This window comes from Ixodes scapularis, unplaced genomic scaffold (assembly GCF_016920785.2).
Source record: "Ixodes scapularis isolate PalLabHiFi unplaced genomic scaffold, ASM1692078v2 PGA_scaffold4__175_contigs__length_147842914, whole genome shotgun sequence".
Taxonomy (NCBI): Eukaryota; Metazoa; Arthropoda; class Arachnida; order Ixodida; family Ixodidae; genus Ixodes; species Ixodes scapularis.
Window position 1 is genome coordinate 145048860 of NW_024609879.1, and position 20316 is coordinate 145069175.

A 20316-nucleotide genomic window follows, 5' to 3' on the forward strand; every position below is an offset into this window, starting at 1 on the left:
CCGCCGCTCCTGCCGTCGTCTACCTACCCGTCGCTCCTCGGACACCGGCTCCCTTCCACGGCGAAAGCCACGAAGACATCGACGACTGGGTCCAACAGTACGAACGAGTGGCCCGTCATAACGGGTGGACACCGGAACAGCGTCTGCAAAACGCTTACTTCGCCTTGGAAGCCACCGCCCGGAACTGGCTCGAGAACCACGAAGCTTCCATCATTCCTGGGAGCAACTCAAGGCTGAGTTGCGAAGAACGTTCACGAACCAACAACGAAGAGAACGCGCGGAAGAGCTTCTTCAAGCGAGGATTCAAGGCCCTAACGAGAGCGTCGTTAGCTTCGCGGAAGATGTCCTGCGACTGAGCAACCGCGCCGATCCCGAAGCATCCGAAGCAAAGAAGCTCAGAGTCTTGATGCGTGGCGTCAAGGAAAACATTTTCGGTGGTCTTGTGCGGAGCCCGCCTACCACCGTCGAAGGCTTCATGACGGAGGCCACCAACATAGAACGTGCCCTTCAAGCACGAGCCACCCACTATCACCGAGTTCCCGGCGTCGGTTCCTTTTCGCCTTCCGGCTGCAACACCACGGACATCCGCGAGATGATCCGAGACGTCGTCCGGGAAGAGATCAAGAAACTTCTACCTGCCGCCGCAAGCCCAGCTTCGCCCTCAATCGCCGAGATTGTCAGGGAAGAAGTCCAGCAAGCGCTGCAGCCTGAGGTTCTCGTCAGCACCGCTCCGGAACCACCGACGTTGAGTTACGCCGCAGTGGCCCGACGCCCACCGCCTCCTCGTCGCACCTATGTCACGCCGCCCCGACGTCAGTCTCCTCCGCCGCAGCACGACCGACGCCACGACGACCAGGTCCAGTACGCCTGCCCGGAGCTTCGCGCACCCCGCAAGACCGACGTGTGGCGAACGCCCGACCGACGCCCTTTGTGCTTCCATTGCGGGGAAGCGGACCACACCTACCGCCGATGCCTATACCGACGACTCGGGCTACGCGGGTTTCACCCGAACGACCCGCGCCCCCGTCATGGTGAACGCCCTATCGAGATCGACGAGTACCTGCGACGACCTCAGTCCCCCGAGCCTGCGTCCCGCCGAGAGTTCCGGTCGCCGTCACCGCGACGTCCAGCTTCGCCGATGCACCGACCACGACGTGAAAGCCTGTCCCCCCTCACTCCTCGCCGGGGAAACTAGGCGCGGCAACCCCTGGAGGTGGAGTTGCCGAAGACGACCGACGCCAAGATCCTCCACGAACGTCGGGGGGCCCCCACTCGAACGCTACCAGAGACCAAAACGACGCCGCTGCAGTGGTGTCCAATAACCTAAACGTCGTCATCGACGGCCACGACGCATCTGCACTCGTGGACACCGGAGCAGACTACTCAGTCTTGAGTGGGAGGCTCTCCCGCCGCCTTCGAAAAGTCACGACGCCGTGGGATGGACCTCAAATACGAACCGCCGGAGGGCACCTCATCAAACCCATCGGGAGATGCACTGCTCGCGTCGAGATCCGCGGTGAAACGTGCCCTGTGAAGTTCATCGTTCTACAAGACTGTTCCAGAGACGTTATTCTCGGCATGGACTTTCTGTGTGAATACGGCGCCGTCATCGACCTTGGTGAGAACAGATTGACGCTGCGCAAGCCCGTTCCGTCTTCAGAGAAACCTCAAACAGCGTCAGCCGCCGTCCGAGTCGCTGCCGACCACGTGAACCTGCCGCCGCAATCAAGTGTTGTCGTACCCGTAGTGGCCGATGTAGCTACCTGCGGCGAAGTTGTTCTTGAAGGCAACCTTCAATTACTCTTAGAAAGGGGACTAGGCGTCGCAAGAGGAGTGGCTGAACTTCAGGATGGGCGCACCGTGGTCTTCGTGACAAACTTTCGACAAGAAGCGCAACACCTCACGAAAGGTGCCGCTGTAGGCCACGTCGAGGAAATTCGGAACTCCGCCGAAATCGCCGCGATTGCTGAAGAATCATTCCCACCTAAGCAACACATTACGGCGCCAGCACAGCTCGACATTGACCGCAAGCTTCCAGGCCCGAAACGACGGCAGCTAAGTGACCTTCTCGCCGAATACAGTGACTGCTTCGCGACGTCGTCGAGGGTGCGCCAAACCACCATTGCGAAACACCGCATCGTTACCGAGGACGACGTGCGCCCTGTGCATCGATCGCCGTACAGAGTCTCCGTTAAAGAAAGGGAGGTGATCGAGGAGCAAGTGCAAGAGATGCTGAATGACGACATAATCCAACCCTCAAGCAGTCCGTGGGCCTCTCCAGTTGTACTGGTTAAGAAGGACGGAACGCTTAGGTTCTGCGTGGACTACCGGCAGCTGAACGCAGTGACGAAGAAAGACGTCTATCCACTCCCCCGCATCGACGACACGTTAGAACGGCTGCGCCACTCCCGATACTTTTCATCCATGGACCTGAAGAGCGGCTACTGGCAGATCGAAGTCGACGAACGGGACCGAGAGAAAACAGCTTTCGTCACGCCAGATGGGCTGTACGAGTTCAAGGTGATGCCCTTCGGACTGTGTACGGCTCCAGCAACTTTCCAGCGTGTCATGGACACCGTACTGGCAGGATTGAAGTGGCAGAGCTGTCTCGTCTACCTCGATGACGTCGTAGTGTTTTCCAGCGACTTCGACGAGCACTTGCGACGACTCCGAGCAGTTCTCCAAGCCATACGGACCGCCGGACTCACCCTGAAGCCGTCAAAGTGTCGGTTTGCCTATGACGAACTGAAGTTTCTAGGTCACGTGGTTAGTAACGAAGGCGTTCGCCCCGACCCAGAGAAGACTCGCGCCGTCGCAGCATTTCCAGTACCGACAGACAAGAAGGCCGTGCGAAGGTTTCTTGGACTATGTGCCTACTATCGGCGCTTCATCCGGGAGTTTGCTAGGATTTCCGCACCACTCACAAACGTTACAAAGGACGCCGAGAAGTTCGAATGGGCCGAGAAGCAGCAGCAGGCATTCGACGAGCTGAAGCGACGACTGCAGACTCCTCCTGTTCTAGGACATTTCGATCAAGATGCGGAAACCGAAATTCACACGGACGCAACTAACGCTGGACTTGGCGCTCGGTACTGGTTCAAGTGCAAGACGGCACCGAGCGAGTTATCGCCTACGCAAGTCGGACACTGTCCAAGGCGGAGAAAAATTACTCCACGACTGAGAAAGAATGCCTTGCTGTCGTCTGGGTAATCACGAAGTTTCGTCCGTATTTGTACGGGAGCCCGTTCCGTGTAGTCACGGACCACCACTCGCTCTGCTGGCTTGCGAACCTCAAGGACCCGTCAGGACGCCTCGCTCGATGGAGTCTACGACTACAAGAGTTCAACATGACTGTGGTCTACAAGTCAGGCCGCAAGCACAGCGACGCCGACTGCCTGTCCAGAGCCCCCATCGAAACACCTTCCGGCAGCAGCAACGACGAAGACGACGAGTGCTTCCTAGGTGCAGTGAACACCGACGACATGTCACGACGTCAAAGAGACGATCCTGAGTTGCGCGCGCTAATCGAGCACCTCGAAGGACGAGGGGGTACTGTCCCCCGTGTCTTCTCGAGAGCCCTGCCGACTTTCGTCCTCCGACAAGGTGTACTTTACAAGTAGAACTTCTTCAGAGACAACAGCACACCATGGCTGCTGGTAATCCCCACCGACCTTAGAGCGGAGATCTTCCAAGCCTGTCACGACGACCCGACGTCCGGACACCTTGGTTACAGCCGTACGCTGGCCCGAATTCGTGGAAGGTATTACTGGCCCAAGCTGCCGAAGACCGTTCACTTCTACACACGGTCCTGCCACGAGTGCCAGCGACGCAAGAAACCGCCGACGAAGCCGGCAGGTCTCCTGCATCCGATCGCTCCCCCGACCGTACCGTTCCAGCAGATCGGAATGGATCTACTTGGTCCTTTTCCACCATCGACGCAAGGAAACAGATGGATTATTGTCGCCACAGATTATCTCACACGGTATGCCGAAACGAAAGCCCTTCCTGTAGGGACTGCTGTGGAAGTCGCCAAGTTCTTTATCGAATCCATCGTCCTCCGGCACGGCGCTCCCGAAGTTTTGATTTCTGACCGTGGATCATCGTTCATGGCCCAGCTGACGCAAGAAATCCTTCGTCTCAGCCACACCAGCCATCGGCGCACAACGGCGTACCACCCGCAGACCAACGGGCTGACGGAGAGACTCAACAAGACCATCGCCGACATGATCTCCATGTACGTCGACGTGGAGCACAAGACATGGGACGAGGTGTTGCCGTACGTCACATTTGCCTACAACACGGCCGTGCAAGAGACCACCGGGGTGACACCCTTCCAACTGGTTCATGGTCGTAAAGTAACGACAATGCTGGACGCGATGTTACCCCACGAACCGGCTCTCGACGGAAGCGACGACGCCCAGGCGGTTGCCCAACGGGCAGAAGAAGTCCGCCAGCTCGCCAGACACCGTATTCAAGCCCAACAACGTGTCGACACTGGCCGCTACAACCTTCGTCATCGGGACGTCCACTTCCAGCCCGGAGACAGGGTGTGGGTGTGGACACCGATCCGCCGCCGTGGTCTCAGTGAGAAACTCCTAAAGCGCTACTTCGGACCCTACAAAGTACTTCGTCGACTCGGGGATCTGAACTACGAGGTGATGCCCGACGGAACACGGACTTCATCACGCCGCGCTCCACGACCGGAAGTCGTCCACGTCGTGCGCCTCAAGCCGTACTACGCGCGATAAGACTGCGAACTGTGATCTTGTGCACCGCTTGATAGGATTGTGTTTTGCGAGCCTCCGTATGTTCCCAATTTTTTGTTTGTTTCGCTCTGTTTTGTTGCCTTTTACGTGGCATCGAGACGATGTCTTTTTAAAGGGGGGAGTAATGCCACGCTCGTCAGCGAGCGACCGCGCGCGTGGCCGAGTGGTTACCGTGCTTGACTGTCGTGCAGAAAGACTGGGTTCGATTCCAGTCAGTGGAATGCTCTTTTATTTGTTCTTTCATTGCGTTCTCGTGAGGTCGAGAACATTCTCGTCAGATCGAGTTCTGAATGTTCCAGTCGCCGAACAATCTAGGCCGATTGTTCCAGAACCCAACGCGCGTACATAAGGGGCTCCGCGTGGCGAGCCACAGTCAGTTTTCGCCCAGCGTTCGACTCTGCTGCTACGCCGACTTCGACGCCCGCGACGCTCCGTTATTATCTTTTGTACCCTTTTATTTTTGGCACAAGTTCGCCACATTAAACGTTTATTTCTTTCTGTCTATTTATTGTTTATTGGTCACCACCCGTGACAATATACTCAGCTGAAAACAAAACGCGAGCAATATCAAATCTTACTCACCGCGTTGAATGTACGACATACATATTTTATCAATTTCTTATGACTCTTGAATGCCTTGGCAATTACTGTGTCAACCATTAAAAATAATTCCGGGTGTATTATATCTGCTTTCGTAAAATCTGGCGGAAAAAGAAAAGGTGAACAAAAACAAAGCTATTTTATTCATTCTTGCCCACACATATATAAATGTCGGACTTAGGAATACAAATATAAGCTTCATACACGGGGCAACAGACCGCCGATTAAATATTGCAACCCTCGTTTTTTGTGCTCCGTTTACCGCCAAGCTCACAGAGCGGCAGCAACTATGTGTTTATCCGACCAATCAACCGTCGTACTTGCGCCACGGGATCATTCCCTTTGCTCATGGTCACAAGCAGAGAAAAGGGTCTTGTGATAAACAAGGTCCGATTGCTCGGTCCGGAGAGTACACGTGGCTCTCGCTGCCGTGTGAGTTAAGCGGAGAAAAGATAAATAAATAATTCTTCGCTGGTTGGTTTGGTCTGCCGTTATTTTCAGAGAGAAACACGCCAACAACAAATATTTTACTGAAGAAAAAACATACACGAATTGTTAGATAAGGAAGTAAAACTACGTATTTTCGCCCAGGGCCGAGGTCATATTGAACACTCTTAGGGGCGGTTCACCGAGACTTCTGCCTTAATATTCGATGCGAAGATATTTTGTTTTCCTTTACACTATTACCCAACTGACAACCCAATATTTCGCGATTCATTTTTGACGTAGGAGATAAAAAAATGTGTTACCCTTCTTTTTTGCTCTTTCTGTAATGTTTTTGTGGCGTCTTTCGGACATCACTGAAACAATCAGATTAAAATTATCTTAATAACTCATTCGTCAATCACAACCCCTCGATGAAATCATTTGCTCTCGATCAAACAGCTTATTAAAAACGGAATCACAAAGGTCACTATTTCAATCGCAAATATAGACCTCCGCATTTTTGATCAAAACAAATCATTACTTTTTTTTTTAAAACATTGATGGATAGTTAAGGTATTTATTTTATTTAAAAAAGTAAACACATGAAGTTATTTTTGTTTCTGAACCCAATCTACAATTTTTCACAAAAAATAACAAATGCTAGCTTTTTAATTTTGTGTTTTTATTTTAATAAAAGCAAACTTGAATATTGATTCACGAGCACAAATAGTTCGACTACTACTTCTAGCCAATGCTCAAAAAGTCAAACATTGTGAAGGTGAGACTCTTTACGCACGTTATTTTCTGGAACTGCAGGAGACCCCACGAAGTGAATTTTGATTTCCATTGTCAGGTGAAAGCTTTGCGATACGCATTAACGAAAGGAGCCAGGAACAAGTGGCTTCGTCTGTCTGCTTCCACATCAGCTCAGGCTGAGCCGCCCCGTCCTGAGCACACTCTTATCACCATGAGGCCCACCAGATTGCGGCATTTGGTGATGAGAACAGATAAACTCGAATGACGAGGCCAATTTCCCTTATGAAAATGACAATTTGAAGAAACGCAGGCACTGCGTTTCTTCAAATTTCTGGTGTAATGCGCCAAAACAACAAAGACGAAAACGAAGGGAGAACTGGACACGACGCTGCGTAACTTTCAACTGAATGGTTTATTTCGATGACACAATTTTAAAAACTCAAAAGCAGGCACACTTGGCAGGGCACAAAGATACGATCTAAAAACAAACCCCCCCCCCCCCCCTTCATATGCCAGCGTCATTGGTTCTTCAAATAGTAGAATTCTTTATCAGACAAGGACAAAGAGGGTGCGCTTACACAATCATTGTCGTGGTAGGACTTAATTAAAAGGGCTTCGTGAATTTCTCTGGCCGTTTCTGTCTTGTAACGGCTGCACTTCCCGAGTTGGGACCACTGACTGTAGATTGCGCCTGTTAGTGACTGTCTGTGACGAAACCTAGCGTCAAGCGAAACCCCGTGTCTCTGATGTTCGTCATCAGCCATTTAAAGCACCACCTTTCTTGCACGCAGTGGCCGACATCTATATTAGAGTTGCAGGGACGCGCCGCAGGCGTCTTCGCCGATTACGTGGCGACGGGTTGGTGATGACTGCCTAGAGTTTTGAGGAGTGCGGGTACACCCGTGTCGTTTTGAATGTTTGCGATTGAAGTTGATCTTGTCATCTTGGATGTTGACACGAACGCGTAAGTTTCACAAAAGATTCCTCAAGTGTTTCGCTACAGCTTAGGTCAACATCATAATGTTCGTACACTTGTAGGTAATACCGCCCTAGAGTCGTTTTGGTAGAGGGAGGTGCTAAGATACAGACCATAGTCATTGCGAAGTCCTTCGTATGAGTCGGGGATCTCGTGTAGCCAATGTGCAAGGCGGCCATCAGATGACCGTTCCTCCTCAAGCGCCGGCATTATTCTTAACTTATTTCCGATCATTCCTTCCTGGAAAACAAATGTGAGTGCGACGATCAATTTTATTTAAGTTTTTCCACATGAGAAAATGGAGAACCAAGGCTCAGCGTATATCACTTGATCGTGCTAAATAATATGTGAAAGTGTATGAGCAGGCTGTCTTCGGAAAGATATTTGAAGGAATAAATTGCGTTTTTATTAACAAACAATACGTTTTAGAAGCACATGCACGGGGACATAGACCTCGATGTCACACAGATGGTACTTATGAATTCAGCACTATCTTGTAGGTTACACATGGGGAGAAACGAGACGATATGTCCAGCAGAATACAGGCTGTCTCAAATAGCGGCCAGGCTCTTTAAATCGACCGCAAAAATCGCTTTCTTAAACTATCGCGCTATACTTTTGTGAAGCGTCGCCCAGAGGTAGTGCATTTTTTATATAATTTCGAAGGAGCGAACTTACCTGAGAAAAAAATTAAAAAAAGAAAGAGGCTTAACTCTCGTAGGAACGAAGCGAAGCCACCGCTCTTGAAACAATACGACGCCGTTTCGCACGGGAGACAAGAGATGACGCAAGCGGTCGCGACGCCAACTGCCGCCAACGAACGAGCATACGGCGCCAAGAGACAGCGTCATTAGCAGACGATATTTTCGACTCAAAAGCGGCGCGCTTTGAGCAGGCGGCGACTGTCGCAGAACCAAAAACAGGCGCGGTAACAAGGAACTGCAATGCAATTGACATCCCTATTGAAAAATCCGGCAAAACCTTTTAGTGACATTCGGTGGAAACGTCTTATTTTCTACTCATTTTCACCATAAACCAGCGTCGTTTACCAGTCTGGTATTACCGGCCGCCACTTCCAGTAGCCAGACTTCGCTGGACCTTTTACCGGAGCCACTTACGGTTAAAATCCGGCAAAAGCTTTCTGTGACATTCTGCGGAAACGGGTTAATTTACACTCATTTTCACCAGAAACCAGCGTACTCTTTCGCTGGTTTACTTGAACCTATTACTTGAAGACCGGTGGCTTCGGTGCGTTTCCATAGGAGTTACGCATTTTGTTTTTTACTTTTTTTACAGGTAAGTTTCCTCTTTGCAAATATTTTTTGGACAAATGCACCACCTATTGGAAAAGCTCCGCAGAAGCGTAGCGCGATAGGTAAAAAAAAAAATTTTGCGGTCGATTTAAAGAATCCGCCCGCTATTGAGACAACTTGTGGTATAAGGCTATGTGGTTCCCCCTTTAATAGTAAACTGAACATGATTGAAGAATATGATCTTATAAGTTTGCGTGTAGTAATTAAGTCCATATTTTAAGTCAATATTATTCATAAATAGCGATAAAAATGGGGTTAAACATATATTTGTGGGAAAGGACGTCGAACAGTAAGATTACTGCTTTATGCTCCAAACACTTAAAACGCGCGTGTGCATGACCTTTAATACGTTTAAATATATAACTCTTTTTTTACTTTTCAGCAACGTTTTACTTTAGAGCGATTTTTACGTTATGTGTATACGTTCCTCCTGACCTTTCTGTCGCAATTGCGGAGGAATTTTTGAGCAAAATCTCTTTGTAGCACACGGGGAGTGCTAAGAATCTACCGTTTGGCTAATAATAAAAAAATCACCTTACCACCTGTAGCCCTTCCTCATCTGATATGGTGACTGACGCCATTGCATCTTCATCGTGAAAGAGGTCCTCTTCTAGATAAGATCCATCCAGCTAAATATTCAATAAATTGTTGTCAAATAGAATCATAACGCCCTAGCTCCAAGTTTTATGGTACTAAAAACAAGTGAACTTCAACGCGATTTTGTAGCCCTCTTATTCAACTCAAGTTTCGTGATTATAGACCTTTCGATCGCTCATCATCCGGGAGAAAATTGACGAGTCATTGAGCTGTGGAAACATGCGCACTATCTTATATAGCGCACAGCAGAGCAACAGCGCATGCTCAATAGGCGTGCCACAGCCCAGCAGACAAACATGGGTGTGCGCAGAAGGCGATTTTTGCAATGGTCTCTACTCGGCGTGAACTATTTCTCGCTGTGTACATCGCCAAGGCTAGCCTAGCGTCCACAGTGCGCCAACTCTCTCGAAGCATATTACGCCAAAGGCTGCGTTATTTCTCTCGACACCACCTCGGCGATAAAAGAGGCCGCCTTATCAACGCGTCCGCCAATAGCGAACGTTTGAACTTATTTTTTCTCCATAGCTATCCTCGGCGTTAAGTATTTTGTGCTGACCCGTACAAAAATGTCAGATATGACCCTGATATATTTTATATACGGCCGTAATGATAATATAAGGAGTCAAATATGAGCATATTCCGCCGTATATGGGAGCAAATACGGCCATATTCCGCCATATAAGTGGGCAAATACTGCCAGATGCGGCCCTATAAGTGCGTAAGTACGGCCTTGTATTGCCATATACGCGTGCAAATATAGCCCCTGATGATGATATATGCATGGACCCGTTTCGGTCGCGCAAGCATTAACTCATATGTACTCGCCAAGACACTAGTTGATTGATCTATATTGCACGAGTCTCATGTAATTGGTTAACTATTGTTAACATCCTTAAAGTGAAGTTATTCCAGGTATTTGGACCAATTAATCAATCGCCCATTTTGAAGACTGAAAGACAAATGAAATTTGGTTGTATGTTTGACGTGTGACAATATGGCGAAGTGCATAAGTTCGGAAAGCGAGTTCATCAAATACTGGATCTTCGATCGCAGCTCTTCAGCTCCCGTTTCCGAGTTAAGTGGTGTCGGCGTCGCCATCGGTGTAACCGCCCCGCTAAATTTAGCGAGAAATTGAATTGGTACGTATGTCATGTGACGTCAATGTTACCGCTAAATCTAGCAGTGAAACTAATTTTGTTAATGTTTCCCCGCTAAATGTAGCGGGGAAACACGAACTGTTGCGTTACTGAAGATGCAAGACGCTACTTCGTCGTCCCGAACCCTTTTTCCTTAGAACGGCTGCGAAGCCGTTGCGCCCGGAATGCGTCCTATGCAGCATCTTTCAACCACCGTTCGTGCAGCATCGCAACATTCCGTTTGCGAACGCGGCGATTTATCGTGTATTGGAAGTCGGAAGATGTGCTGTCCGTGGTGTCTTTTGTCTGTAACTCTTTTGTAAACAAATTGGAAATTTAAAAACGCGAACCTAACAGTGTACACATAATTTTAGATTTATTGGTAAAAATATATATACATATTTATTTATCTATGTATTTGTGCACATCGTCCGCAAAAAATAGTGGCGCTTATTTTTTCATTTAAAGTTATAATGTGGGTTATACATCGTAAAACATAGTATCTTCAAACTCGTATCGTTTTGGGTCGCTTTCGAGCTGGACAGCTTCTTTAGAAGTTCAAAAGCTGGATTTCATAGAGTTGTATGTTCACTCGGTATTGCAGCAGGGTAGACGCCATGCGTGTTTTAGGCCAATCGTGTCTCCGGTTAGGGTCACGTGACTACAGTGTAGAAGCTGGTGATAAAGCAGAACACGGCACCTGCCTGGAGCCCAAGGACACAAGTAGCATTCACTTCACTATCAACCTTGTGTACAAGTGACAAATCCCCTCGTTGTGGTCGTTGATGCCCCACAAGATGAGCCTTTTGTTTGTGCACTCCCGTTTTGGCCTTTCCTTCTCTCCTTTTCTCTCTCTCTCTAAGCTGAAATCGTCGCAGAAGGTGCGTGGTCACGTGGTTTGACGAATGACGCATTAGCCCTTGGCTATCTCGGAATGAGTTTTGCCGGGTCTAGTTTGGCGTGTGTTCGCCCTGCGTGGCTACTGCGGATTTCTGCTTCTGCGAGCAATTTCTTCGAAGAAGCCCAAGATTTTTTTGCGATGCGTTTAGTGTTCGGTTCTCCAAATTACAGCTTGTGCTACATCGTGTTGAATATCTTCACGGACACCTTCCTTCTCGTTTTTGAGTTTGAGTTTATCTGCCGTGCCCGTGTCGACATGTATCTTGGATTACAACCTTCAAGCCCCGTCTCGTCAACGTAAGTGCGCTGCAACCTACTTCGCGACAATTGATCGTTTTCCTAAAGGTACTCTTCCAGATTACCTCTAGAATTAGGCCGTGTCTATCTCCTGGCAGCGGGGAGAATAATTTCTCCGAAATTCTAAAATCATGTCACAACCGCAGGTAGAATACCGATTTTTTTATTCTCCCTGCGTTTCGTGATAACACCTTCCACGGCCACCTTCTCGTGGATACAGATTTCATGGACACACGTTTCGTCGACATTAACGTTTCGTCGATATTCGTTAAGCGCATGTCAATAATCCTGCGTCCCCTGGGAATTAATTTGAGCGACATCAGGAGTGGCGTAAAGCGCAGCTCACGCAAAATTGATAAAATTTGGTACATGCTCAATTTCCAATTGGTATTTTTCTTATACAGATAAGAATTCACTTTTGGTACTTATTTGTAGAAAACAGCAATATACCGGATGTTTTCCTTTATTCTTGCAGATTTGTTTTAAAAGGAGCCGTGAAAGCTACACTTACGCAGTTTGTGCGAGTGAGTTATACGCCCAGGGGGACATTATGTGGTTTGCTTATCTGAAGGCGGAGCATGAACCGACGGACACGCGCTCCGCTGTTCGCATTTCATTTGAGGCCGATAGTGCCTGCTCCACGAGGGGTAACCTTAGTGCACTACTACGCTTCTCACGCGCTCAAAGTCTTTCTGAAAATGACTGATTTAGGGGTTTGGGACGACGCTCAACAAGTTTCTAATAGGAATCATATATCTATTTTCTCTAATTAAAAAGTTAAGTAGTGAATTTCAAATAATTAGCCGACTTATAGCAAAGATTAGCCACCCACATAATGTCCCTATGGCCGTATAACTCATTCGCACAAACCGCATAAGTGTAGCTTTCGTGGCTTTCTTTAAAAACAAATCTGCAAGAATAAAGAAAGAGCACCCGGTATATACAGGTTGCCTTACTTGATTGGGACATATCTGGCCTGATATGGGAGGCAAATATACCCCTATTTGGTAAACCCAGATATGGATATTAAAAAATTGGGCAGATCTGGCTAGATAAGCCTTATATAAACTGATCTGCTTAATATGGCCAGATATGCCCAATTTTTTATATAACCTTATTTTTATATAAGTTCAGATATGTCATTTTCATAAGGGAAATTACGCAGGCATAAAGGCCGTTTACAAATTTACGGCGCCTTAGAACCGAGTGCTTTCTGACCCCTTGAGATCTCTTTCTACGAGAGAACACACCGGTGCCACCTATCGGATAGCAGTGGAATATTTGGCGGTCCCGTATATTTCCTGTTTTAATTCGCTCAGCATTCATTGTTTTTTGGCTTGAGAAACTTTTCTCTCTGTTTCATACGAACGTTTCTTATAAGAACATTTGACCCCGCGATACCGCAAATTCGTCTGTCTAGTGAAATTCAGTTTTATGGCTACCGCATAGATGGCGCCAGCTTGCCAGTGTGTTCTCTTATCGAAAGAGATTTTAAGAAGTTTTAAGGCACTCGTTTCTAAGGAGTCACAATTACGTGAACGGGCCTTAACGTCGCTTCCATACTACTCCAAATCTGTCAAAACTAGTTGCGCAAGGGCGTGCGAGTGAGACGCATGGAAAGGTAAAGTCAAGTACTATCACAGCTGCGCGGGGTTTCAGCGCAGTGAAAGTTACGATGGTTCTGTCAATGTAGAACATAATAGTTGACGCGTTTTCATGCGAATATTTTATTCGGGGGATGATGGAGCCACATGAGCAGAGAACTTGGTCATAAATTGGTAAGCATAGGGCGAAAAGAAGGGCACATCATTGGCCGCGATTATTTCAATGAGCTTGAGCGCGTTCATTGGCAGCACTTCTTACCAACTACAAGCCACAAATGTTCCTCTAGCAGAGGCAAAAAAAAAAAAAACTGAACTAGTATCTTCCAATTACAGTTTCTGGGTAAGGATGTACTCAAGCATTCCATTTCCCTACACAAGAGATGAAATTTGCGACGCACGTGACGTTGTAGTCACGGCGACGTCCAGTCACAGCCGCGGCCACGACGGAGTGGACGGTAAAAACAGCGAACTCAATTCCGTGGGAGTTTTACCCTAACCCCGAATGCGCACCCCATGTTCGCAGTTTCGCCTCATGTTTCAGAAACCTTCTTCTCGTGAATGTCGCTTTTTCTAGCTCAGTAAAGGCACTCAGCATCCGGAAACTTCCTATTTCTTACGACGTCTTATAATGAATCATTCACGTACTTTCAGCCTCATCCAGAAACCAAAAATACCTGCGCCGCGGTATGCGCACTCCTTCAAGGTCATCTTAGATATTTTTACTTCCCAGGATCATCGCTGGGGGAATACCTGGCGCTGGCGGCGCAGAATCTTTCGCCGCTCCACCCCTCTCCCGCCGGCTCCTCCCATTGACCATGCTCTCCTTATACACGGCTCTGGGTGATAACCCCTAAAAGTCCTATTTCAAGCGCTTTACTTTTCTTGTTTTTTTATTTGTTCTGGAGCGCATGGCGTTGACAATTCTGCGACAACATCTTGTTTCCCTCTTTTTTTTTTCTAGCGCCCGTAGTTGGCATTGGCTACTATCGTCCCTGACGTGGTAAGAACTGCACGGACAATCTTGGCTTGTCCCGCTTCCAGCGCGAACTTCCTTCATTCGACAAGGCCTCGGCATCTCGAAGCCCACGAGCGCGCTCGCGCAGGCAAGGCACGGCAGAAAGCTTGTAGAGCATGCTCAAGGCCATGTGCTTGAAAGACACGCCCTGTCGCTCTGATTTTATCGGTGGCCGTACAAGGAATCTCATCGCCCTAAACGGAACCACATTGAAGCACCCTAGACATGACACGGTGTTGCCTATGATCTTCAAGCGAACTGAGTGTGTGGCCTATTTAAGTTCAGGCTTATTGCTTTGTGATTGGTTCTTCGGCGTTCTTATCGGCTCTAGCCTCAGTCTTATTGGCTGCCGAACAATAATTAGACGCCAGGGACTCAGCACGCATTGAGTTCCTTATTCAGCTCTCAGGGACTGTGCACTCTAAGAAAAAATGAAGGAAAAAGATAGCAACGGTTCATCTTCCTCCCTTCTACTGACGCGCCCCCAAGCGGACACAAGAAGGGAGGAACGAGACGTTTTTCTCCTCTTCCAGGCAGGCGGGAGAAAGCTTTCGCCCTCCCGACTCATCTTCATTCGGTTTCGTTTTTCGAGCGGGTCGCGCACGTTGTTTAATATATGTCGTTGAGTTGATTGAGCTTCAGCGGCAGCGAAGGCCGCCTGTAATTCCGTCTTTTAGTCCAAACGTGCAGAACATTTCGGTTGCATTGACGTTTTTATCACTAATTTTATCAAACGAGCAAACGAAGCCGCTAGAAACTGCGAAGTTCCGGAGCAGTGCCAGCAGCACTACGTACACTGGGTAAGATGGCAGTCTCCGGATTGCGGGACCCACGCGGAACTACAGTAGCGGAACCATGCGGAGCTGTGTCGACGTTTTCGACGTTATGGAAATCGCAGGAACTGCGTCCAAGACAGGCAGGTTTTGCTGCCGGCTGCCTGGGTGCCTTCCGTGCTGATTTCGGTTCTGTTTTCCGATGCCGAGTGCCAACCGGCGTTCAACGTGGTTCTGTATTTCTGCGTGTCAGCAACACCGTGATGGCAGTGTTGTGCGTAGTGAGCAGAAGACTGGAATTATCGCCAATGTGACCGTATGTTCGCGTATCAGTGGTGTAACAACAAGATGAGATGACGTAAACTGTCGGGCATTGATGCCGCTGGTCGGACCGTGATCGAAGGGGGCCGGGTGTCGCAGGTTGACATTCCGCTTTACATTAAAGAGTTTAAGACCACTTGAGGGATGAGGTGCAATCGATCTACGTGCGGATAGCCATGTTGGAACGCTGGTCTGAATAGTTAGCTCCTATCGTACAGTAGCCAGTGTGACTGTCGGTTGTCTCCTCCCCGAGATTCGATTGCGCTCTAAGCAAAGGACTGAACAGTACGAAATTATAACGGAAAGTACGTGTCTTTACAGTGCGTAATTTTAGCATTAAAAAAAAAGTAGTATAAACTAAAAAAAAATGCTACCCTTTATTTCGCTGTTTAAATATACTACGGTTCCTGGAGAAACTGCCCTCCAAGTGGCGCGCTGGGATGAAAGTTTTCCAGCTCGCCACGGCGTAGCTCCGTACACTTAACACCTACCGCAAGTCGCGGCTTTGACTGCATTCAGGTTGATCGAAAAGCGATATCTTTGCCCGTGAAGCATCACTTCCAGCTGAGTGAATATCCGCCCTACAAGACGGCAATTGCAGCCGTGCGCGAACAGCACAAATAGAAAAACAAACACTACAATAGAAATGCAGGCTACGACGTGCCGTGCGGAGAAACAAACTCATGGCTTCGAACTGCATCGGAGCGGCTTGCTTTATTGTGCTTTCAAATAATTACGGCATGATCGAGCGTTTACTTTTTAATAATAGATTGATCCTTGAGCCATTCAAAATACTTTCAGAGGTATGACATTGCTGGAAAAGAAATCAACAAGCTGTGAATATTTTTTATTGCTTACGCAGTCACCGAGAGATTCCGTACGTTCAAAACGACCAGTATAAAAGACGGAAACGCAGATCTCGGGTGAAGTGTTCGGGTCAGTCTGCCGTTGTATTGATGTCTGTAAGTACCATACATGTGTATGCGCTTAATGTATGTTCACCTGATCCTTGTAGTATGCGTATGCGTGTGTACATGTGTGTACAGTACAGGTTCCCAGAGATAGCGAAGCGCGAGATGGCCCTGCGGAAGTACATATATATATATATATTTTTTTTTTGCAGAACATGAATGGAACGGTACCTAGCGCCATTTAGCCTAGCTACTTGCAATTACTCTGCTTGACCCCGCCATCTGGTGGCAAGCGATTTAACCTTCTTTCACGCTACGCGATAAACAGCGGCCTCGAGTTTGTTCTTTTGAAAGCGGCTTTTGGTTTCGCGGATGTGTTTGCCATTCCTCCGTGATGTGCGGTTGACGAAGGAATTGTAACTCAAGGAACAGCAAAGGTAAGACGTAAAGTGCGTGAAGTAACCGGGTATCGGTTGTCTCCGTTTAACATCGCAGTGCTGACGACGAGAAGACTAACTGCTTTCGAAACGCAAGTTTCTGTACCTGCGGTGGAAATCTGGCTTCGGAAATAAACAGTTCGCGGAAAGGTCACGTTACGCTTTTATTTGCTGCTCCTCTCGGCGTCCTCGTTAAGCCTTATTGGGCTCGATTTGCTCGATTCAGGGCCGCCATAATGAGATGCAGGCGATGGAGGAACTATTTGCTCCCCTGCTTCAGGAACGAAGGTTTCTCCCTTCCTAAAGGAACACAGGTTACAACACCGATCCTCCCCTTAGGGAGGACTATCGATACCCTCTTTTCTAAGAGTGTGGACAATACTTACATACGTGTGCTTGCGAATACCGTTGCCGTAGCTCCTCACTAGAAGCTCCTCGGCTAGGCCGGAACTTTTCCTCAGGTTTAGCGTAATGTCTTCATTGATCTTCAGGATGCGACTTTCGGACAGCCCTCGGCCTTGGAGAAACGCGGGATATACCAGCGATGGTTCGGGGTGGTGCACTGAAATTATAAACGAATCAAACCACCGGGGAAATTGGCATTAGTGGGATGAAGTATATTGTCGTGCACAGTTTAGGCAACCCAGGCCCAGATCACTTTGTGATCATATACTTCTTCTACCTTTGTAATCCTGTTTTCGCAATTTTATCGGCTAATGCCGACCTCACACTAGCTGCGGAGCGCTCAAAAGATGCAGGGAGTTCGCCACGCCTTGTGCTTCTTAGGATGCGACCGTGAAGCAGCGATTTCACGCTACCGCGCGCCAACGCCCGGCTTTAAAAAACAACAGGTTGCCCCCCCCCCCCCCCCCCCATTTAGAAAGTGACAGAAAGGGCTCTGCCGATACGTGTCGTGGGGCAGTAGTTATGGGACCACTTCTGCTTGTTGGACGAGTTGGTGCAGAAACTTCGACAACATGGGAGCGCTTTTAGACACGGACGAGAGAAGAGAACAGGATTACACAATGCGCTATCTTCTACTGTTCACTATGCAGAAAAATATCCTCTGCGCCATCGCGTCACTCAACCAATGCGCTGACCTGCCGTTGCTCGCAAGACCTGGGTCTCCTTGTCTCCCACATCAATCGAAGCCACGTTGACGCATCGATCCCGTTAACTTTTCTTACCGGGTCTACCTCTATTATTTTCCGCACCGTTTCATCCTTGTGTCTACTGGCGATCGTGAAGAACTTGAACTAAGGTTTGCATCCACAGTCATGACTTTGCATCGACAAAGGGCCTCTCCGTTGCCCACTCACTTTTTGTTTCTGTTCGCGTAATCTTGTGTTGACACAGATACTCAGTTCTTGCGAACAGCGGCTAGCCAGGCTATTGGTTAAGTGATGTGATGGCGCAGATAATTTATATCCGTGTTTTTCTGCATAATAAACAGTTGAAGTTAGCCCATTGTGTTGTCCTGTTCTCACCTCTCGTCTAGCTGTGTCTAAAAGCGCCACCATGTTCTCGAAGTTATGGGACCGCAATAGAAATAAATCGCTTCCTTTGAATTCGTGGCTGGTCTTGTTGATGCATCGAGACAGGCGGCGGAAGTCGAAAGCCACTTCCGGTACCCGTCGTGGATTCAGTCGTCCGTCGTCCGTGATCGACCCGGCCAGTTGGTTCGTATCGTCTCGATTACTCGAGTCACGTGTTACCTGCCTTTTTTTTTATTGTGCCTGTGTTGCCCGTACGCCTTTTGTATTTTATTATTATTCCTCGCCCGTACGCCTATTTGTCTCGTCGTTCTTTTTTTTAGTTTTCCGAATAGCGCGACGCGCTGCCACTTGATTTCTCTGGTGGCGTTTCGCGATTAGCTTGCCCGTATGCTCAAATTTTATTTTGAACTGTCTTTCTCTTTATCAAATTCACATGTCTGCTTTTTTTTTTTGTCTATGTTAGGTGCCCAATCTTAGCCTGGTCTCTCGGGTAGCATGGCCATCTCGCTGGCGTCCAACCTTATTCACGAACGACGTCCGAGCCAGTCAGTCAGGGAAACAGATCGGGAAAACTTAACAGGTTTATTCCACAGCGAAATATCTGATCGAAGACGACCGTCCCTCGAACAGTCGGGGTTTTTGTAGACACCAGAGGGAGAGAAGCATTCCGTGGGTGGTGTCTTCCCCTGAAGCAACAGACAGCAGTCGGACCATAGAATCTCTCCCCCAGAAAGAGCTTTACGTTTGGGATTGGCAAGACGACCATTATCCCACACCCCACACTCCCAATCCTATAACGGGGTGGAGAACAGTTCCAAGGTCTACAAATTGGCCGCTGGAAAATTCCTGGATTGCTTCCCAGCAGACAGCCGCGCCGATTAATTAACCTCCTTTCACCGTGACAGATAAGCACACGGAAGGCCAGAAACACATATTGTCGCATTCCGTCGCCTCAACGCCATCCGCAGGTAGAGGTCAGAAGGGTTGGCACGTGAAAGAGAGGAGTCCTTGGGCGGCGCTACCGCTTAAGCGACCAACGCCAGCCAGGCAGGGCAGGCCCCGAGCGTTCTGCTAAGACTGGGGTAATCCATCCCCCAAAGTGGCCCTAACAATTGGAAAAGTTGGTTCGACGTGCTTGCCACGCGCATACATACACAGGGAGATGGGGACGGGACATAACACCCATGTCTTTCAAGCTGCGAGCCAAGGTCAAAAAAGACTCCAGCGCCGCGGAGCGGGGCCGGTCCGTCGTCGGCTGACGTGCTGGCCCTCATGAACTACGTGTCCGTAGCCTTCAATCTGGTGAAAGAGCGTATGGCAGCCGGCACGGGTGGGACCGGCGGCCAGCGCCAGCGTGCGGCCCCAACTTCATTCTTGGATCGCGGTTCCCGTCTACACCAGGTTCGACGACCGCAAGTCCGCCGACGACTTTTTGGCAATGCCGGGTATCTACGCCCGAGCCTCCAGTGCCTCGGAGGACTATGGGCTGAAACAAATCTTCTCCCTTGCAGTGCAAGCCTGCACAAGACGATGAGCGTTGCAAGCTCCCTTCCTGTCTCTTGGGGAATTCTGCCGCAACTTTAGAAAAGACTTCCTGCCACCGGGGTGCAAGCCCCGAGTCTAGTGCTACCTCGAGCATCGCAGACAGCATGCAAAACAAGGTCTTGTAAAGTACATCCGGGCCGTGCAGTAACTCTTCAACCGAGCGGTGCAAGCTGCTCCCGAGTCGGTGAGGGTTGCTCGCATCGTTCGTCAGGGTCACCTCTGTTACCACGTGTATCTTCATGGGCGCCCCTACAATACGGTTGGAGACATCGTCCGTGCGGCATGAGCCGTGCAGGAAGTCATCCAGGTACATGTGAACTGCAGGCCGCCGCCCTCAGCTGCGGCCATCGAGCTTTCAATTGCGTGGGTGTCCCCGCACGTGTTGATATAGAGCGAGCAACTCTGATTTGGCGTCTCCCTGAAAGGAACGGCACCCCGTTTAGCAGT

The 20316-nt window shown here is 49.0% G+C and overlaps 1 protein-coding gene across 1 annotated transcript in view; it reads right to left on the reverse strand.

The window, feature by feature from the left end:
* LOC8035795 (venom metalloproteinase antarease-like TtrivMP_A) overlaps positions 1-20316 on the reverse strand; it is an 80268-nt gene that overhangs the window by 48795 nt on the left and 11157 nt on the right. Inside the window, exons 2-6 of the mRNA XM_029979592.3 lie at positions 17215-17390; positions 9377-9466; positions 7638-7764; positions 6116-6166; positions 5349-5467 (exon numbers count right to left, since the gene is read on the reverse strand). Of these exons, the coding sequence (XP_029835452.3) occupies positions 5349-5467; positions 6116-6166; positions 7638-7764; positions 9377-9466; positions 17215-17390 (563 nt within the window). The remainder of the gene's footprint in view (positions 1-5348; positions 5468-6115; positions 6167-7637; positions 7765-9376; positions 9467-17214; positions 17391-20316) is intronic.